Source organism: Wolffia australiana, chromosome 17, assembly GCF_029677425.1.
Source record: "Wolffia australiana isolate 7733 chromosome 17, ASM2967742v1".
Lineage (NCBI taxonomy): Eukaryota > Viridiplantae > Streptophyta > Magnoliopsida > Alismatales > Araceae > Wolffia > Wolffia australiana.
Genome location: NC_135851.1, coordinates 10,591,236 through 10,597,071, shown reverse-complemented (window position 1 = coordinate 10,597,071; position 5,836 = coordinate 10,591,236). Strand labels below are relative to the sequence as shown.

At 56.0% G+C, this 5,836-nt stretch overlaps 1 protein-coding gene across 1 annotated transcript; it reads right to left on the bottom strand.

Annotated features, from left to right (window-relative positions):
- Positions 1 to 834: 834 nt before the first annotated feature.
- Positions 835 to 1,329, bottom strand: LOC144714220 (putative mitochondrial protein AtMg00860). Its single transcript, XM_078588917.1, has one exon. The coding sequence runs from the start codon at positions 1,327 to 1,329 to the stop codon at positions 835 to 837; it is 495 nt and encodes a 164-aa protein (XP_078445043.1).
- Positions 1,330 to 5,836: the final 4,507 nt, after the last annotated feature.

The window sequence follows — 5,836 nt, the reverse complement described above, 5'->3', positions numbered from 1 at the left end:
TAGGGCATTAAAACTTTAGTTTCTTTTATCTTTTATCAAATAGTGTTGTAATCAGTTCTGACTTAGTTAATCTGCAAGACAAACAAACCAAGTAAAAACCTTCTTCTTAATTCCCTCTAAAGTGAATTCCTTGATTCTCTTCTTTGGGTCAACTAATTCAACTTAGAGTCCCCTAAATTCTTCTACTCTTCTCATCTACTCTACCTCCCTTTCTCAATATTCTTTCCAATTAGGTTAAATTGCTCCTCATTGAAGATTAAGTGGTCTTAATTATAGAAAATCATCGAATTGAACTCCTTACTAGCCTCCCTTGGACGATACCTTCATTCATCATGTGCATCTTAAGTGAGGTTTTTATAAATTTTATTGTATAAGCTAAAATTTACAATGACAAGGGCTAAAAACCACATAATTTTACCCCTATTTTTGGCTTATCAGTGCCATCCATAGGCTTCGATTACCCGTTCGACAAAATGCTTGAAAGAGTTACATTTTTTTCCTCATTCTTCTTCCTTATTTTCCTTGTTTTAATCATGCTACATTAAACCCCAATAACATAATTAGACTAAATATTCTTGACCTTAGAAATATCAAATATCCAAGTATAAAGTTATTATAGTATAAAAAGAATATCTTTTAAAGAGAATGTCATGACATGGATGACAGAAGTGTGAATATCATGATAACAGGCATACAATGACATCACTTATGGAACAAATGAGGTTGTTTACTATGCAGTTATAAATGTAAATTGTAGGTTATGAAAAAGCCTTGGAAAAGGCATAAACTTAATTTATTATTTAATAGGTGATAGATTTCCTCAATATCAACAGTCTATATTTTAGTAACCTCGAACACCTTCCCGAAGTCGGGTAGGCGGAGGACAGGCGCCTGCGTCATCAAGAGCTTCACGTGCTGGAAAGCTCGCTCGGCGGCACAGGTCCAAGTGAACGGCTCCACCTTGAGACAGTCGGTGATAGGAGCTGTGACAGAAATGGAGTTCTGTACGAAGCGTCGGTAGAAAGTGGTGAGGCCGATGAAGCTCCGTACATTGTGGAGGCTGGCCGGTGACAGCCACAATGTGATGGCCCGGACTTTGTCTGGGTCCGCAGCAACGCCCTGGGCAGATACGATGAACCCGAGGAAGGAAACTTCCGACGTGAGGAAGCTACACTTCTTAGGGTGCGCGTATAACTGCTCGCGCCGAAGGACGGTGCAGACCTGTCGAAGATGGTCGAGGTGCTCCTCCCTCGACTGGCTATAGATGAGGATGTCATCAAAGTAGATGACGACGAATCTCCCGATAAAGGCGCGCAATACCTCGTTCATGAGGCGCTGAAAGGTACTCGGCGTGTTGGAGAGGCCGAAGGGCATGACTCTCCACTCGTATAACCCGTCCTTTATCTTAAAGGCGGTCTTCCATTCGTCTCTGGGATGAATCGGAACCTGGTGGTAACCACTGTAAATCTATCTTGGAGAAGATAGTGGCACCAGCCATCATGTCAAAGAGGTCATGGACGCGAGGAATGGGAAAACGATATCGTACCGTTATCTTGTTGATGGCGCGGCTGTCGCAGCACATGCGCCATGTGCCGTCTTTCTTTGGAGCTAGTAGCGCTGGTACGGCGCAAGGACTGAGGCTCTCCTGGATGAGGCCCTTCGCGAGTAGCTCGCGGACCTGTCATAATAGCTCCTCGTATCTCTGCGGCTCCATGCGATAGTGTGGCAAATTCGGCAACGAGGCGCCGGGCACGAGATCAATCGCGTGCTGGATGCTACGCATCGGCGGTAGTTCGCCGGGTAGCTCCTTGGGGAACACATCACCAAACTCTGATAAAATGGCCTCGACCTCAAGGGCTCGGGGCTCTACGGGTGGATCGACGGAGACGCCGAGGGTGACGGTGAGGCATAGAGGTGTGTCGTCGCCCTCGTGGCCCAAGTCTCGAGCGAACAAGGGGCCTCAAACAACCATGAGCCCTATGGGCTTGGTCGGGACCGGCTTGATCACCGGTTTCGTCGTGTACGGGTGCCAAGTGACCCGTCGTCCCTGGTATAAGAACGAACACGTGTTCGTCCTTTCGGCTAGAGTGACGTCGTGGTCATATAGCTAGGGACGACCCAAGATGATGCTTCCCACCTTCATGGGAAGTACGTCACAGAGGACTCTCTCGTCGTAGGCGCTCACCTTCAACGGTACGCGGCACTGGCTCTTCACCGGTAGCGATGAAGTGTCTATCCACGACACGTAGTAGGGAGTCGGATGGGGTATCGGGGTTAGCCCGAGTCGGGTAACCATGGCGTCGAATATGGCATTGATGCAACTCCCGCTATCGATGATCAGTTTACACACCTTGTCGTGGATCTTGACATAAGTGTAAAAGATCGAGGTGCGGAGCGACACGTCTGCCATAGGGTCTGGTCGGGGCTCTACTGGAGCGTTCCGAACAGGTGGGGCGGGTCAAGGTGGAACCCGCACTCTGCTAGCACTAGGCTGATCGTCGACTATGTTGGCCAACGGACTGTCCATGGCTCGTGGCGCCGGTGACGGAGACGTGCGTGGAACGGTAATATGGATGTACCCGATCTGTCCGTCGAGTTCCTCATACTCGATGGCGAACTCCTCGTCTCCATGATAGTGATCATCCAATGGTTCATCCAGGTCTTCCGTATAGCCGGGGTTGACGTCTCCCATGTCGACCAACAGCGCTGACGATGGGCACTGACTTGCCATGTGCCCTCTTCCTTGGCACTTGATGCACGTTAGGTGTGCTTGGCTGACGGTGATGCTACGGGTCGGAGTGTCGTTTGTGACGACCCGAGCTGGTGGGGTAGAACCCGCGGAAGTGGCGGGGGCGGTTCCTTGCCCCCTAGTAGCCGGAGTAGCTTGTATGATCGTGGGTGGGGTAGTCCGAGTAGGGACGGGTCGAACCAGTGTGGCTCGGGGCGCAGTGGTCGCGCTAGGTGGTGTCGCATCGTCACTCGGAGGATCCATGTGCTCGACTAGGTGATACGCCTCGTCCACCTCAGCTGGGTTGCACTTGAGAACCTCGTTGCGCAGGGCTGGTCGGAGCCCGTGGGAAAACAGTCCGATAATGACTCGCAGGTCCTCCATGAATCGGCAATGCATACGGTATTCCTCGAACGCCCTGATATATTCCATCACGGAGAGTCGACCTTGCTTAAGGTCGAGCCAGGTGAGGAACAGCGACATCTGGTACTGTCGAGGAACGTACTTGCTCCTTAGCTTCTGTGCCATGTCAACCCAGGATGTGATGGGTCGTCCTCGTCGCTCGGCGGCGACGCGCTCGTTCTCCTAGAATATCTTGGCTTGCCCGCCAAGTCTCGTCTCCGCGTACTCAACGCAGAGGTCGTTGTCCATGCGATACCATCGAAAGTAGGAGTTCATGTTCGACTCCCAGTCGATGAACTCCTTGGGTTTCCGGGAACCCTCGAAGACGGGGACGTCGGCACGTACGCTCCTCTGGATGTGGGCGCGGTGCTCCACCCGTCGTCGCTCTTCGTCGTCTGAGTGCCGATCGGGCACCGGGTAGTCCTCATGACGCGGGTCGACACGTCGTCGAGGCGGGGTCAGCTCGCGGTCACGGTCGTCCCAATAGCTGGGACTACCATCGTGAGGGGCGCGGCCCTCAGGCGTCACGCGTGGCGGGTGATGGGGGACATCGTCGTCCCTCTCATGCCGACGATGTGGTGGCCGGTAGAGGTCGTCATGGCGAGCAGGTATGTCCTCTACCTGTTGATGATCGCGGGGCCGGACGGGTTTGTCTCGGCGTGCCGGGTGGTCGGCTTCCAGGTCGCGATCTTGGCGTCGGACATAGTGGTCCGGTCGGGCCGGTCGGTCGACCTCGTACTCGCGGGCGTAGTCGTCCCGTGGAAGTGGTCTATCCCTGGCGCGAGCGTCATACGGGTCGTGCAACAGGTCTCGCTCTAGACATCCGGGGTATGGGACGTCGTCGTAACGTCGGTCGTACGCCTCATACACATCTTCAACTTCGTCGTAGGGGCTCCTCCGTCGTGGCGCGTGTCGGTCGATCCACGGCGGGTTGTGTCGTCGTCATCGAGCGGGGAATGCTGGTCCGGGTCCATGTACGAGGGATCAAGGGCGCTCGAGCATCCGCTCCATGCGCTCCATCCTGGCGGCCATGGCGCGAAAGTACGCCCCTTGGTCGTCATACGGGTCCTCCCGGGGTCGAAACTGGCAGTAAACTCCTCCTCGTCCGCGTCCTGTGCCTCGTCCTCGTGTAGTGGTGCTCTGGGGTAGGACCTCGTCAATGGGTGCCTTCCCATGCGGTCGACGGCCAACGGCCGTCTCTTCGTCGTAATCAATAGTAGGGGACTCGCCGCGTGATGGCGGTGAGCCGTGTGGGGAGATCCGTAACTCACGATACGAGTTAGTTGGGTCTCGTGGCCGGAATGACTCGGGAGCACCCGTAACGGCGGGTGCGGTCCGCGCGGCTTCGATAGGCGGCGGTATCGGGCCGGCTACCGGTGTCGCGGGACGATGCTCAAAGAGGGCAGTAGCATTGCCTCTCTCGTCAGGCGACGGTTCTGACCGTCGCTTGGAGGTAGAACCTTCCCGTTGTGCTCTCCGGCTCGATCGCGTTTCTATGGCCATCCCTAGGGGAACCTATACGCGTTTTGGAAAACGATGAAATGCGATCCGATGCGGATGCAGCTAGTGATGCGCAGTGAGCAACCACAGCCTGCTCTGGTACCAATTTGATGCAGGACAACGTCGAGGACGTAGTCCGGCCATCACCGAGGGGTTCGTACTCGGTGTCGTAAGTGTTAGTGCACGACGCCCACTCAAGGGTGGGCGTCCGGTACAGGTGTCCTATGGGTAGACCTACGATGAAATGCTTGGTCGGGGATGTCGTACGCGCAGCTGCCGACTAACAATGGGAAGCCGATGCCTTGGGATCGATGGGGTCGCCCAAGGACGGATGGATGGACCTCCTGACCCTCGTCTAGATGGACGAGGTTGCTACGGCGCCGAACGGGATGACTCCCGCCGGAGGTTGCTCGCACGTGGGGGGCGAACCGACTCGTTCCCAAACCAGGAAAGACGCACAACAATGATGCTTTTTCACTCAAACTCACCCGCTTACCTACGTCTAACCCGAGCGCAGTGGAGGCAAACGAGAGCGCACTGCAAGAAATAAAGGACGGGACAGGGCAGCGTACCTTGGGGCGTCTGGGACGTAATAACTCGGCCACAAGCAGAGAAGAGAGCTGACGGCCCGTGGTTGACGGCGAGGCTCACGGTCGAGGTGCGGTGGTTGCGCCGGACGGTGTGGAGTACAGCGGGACAAGCAGCGCGGCTGGCGCGGTTTCGTGCTAGGGCGTTGCGGCTAGCGCGGGCGAAGCCCGACTCAATCAGGAGCCGTGGGGCGTCAGGGGACCGGAGGGCGAGGGCAACAGTCAACCCGGGTGGATGACCGCCACGGTGCAGATGCAACCGCGGGTCAATACGGTGGGACCGAGGGCCGTCGTCCTGGGACGGGTTGGTGCACGCGTGAAGAGGCGCAAAAGCGCGGAAGGCTCGGTGTTGTGGGAGACCGCGGCGCGGCGGGGATGTACCACACGGAGAGCGGCGAACCGAACGGCGTGGATGGGGCGGGCTGTCCGGCGCGGCGGAAGCTCGCGGCGGTTCGGATGCGCCATCGCTGAAATTTAGAACAGCAGGCCGACGAGTGTCGGTGTGGGAACAGATGCCCGGGCGCGTGCCGCGGGGCTTGGGCGGATCAGCTGCGCGGCTGGGCGCAGGCCGTGTCACGTTCCATGATCGGTAGTCTCGTCGTGCGGTTCCGCACGTCAC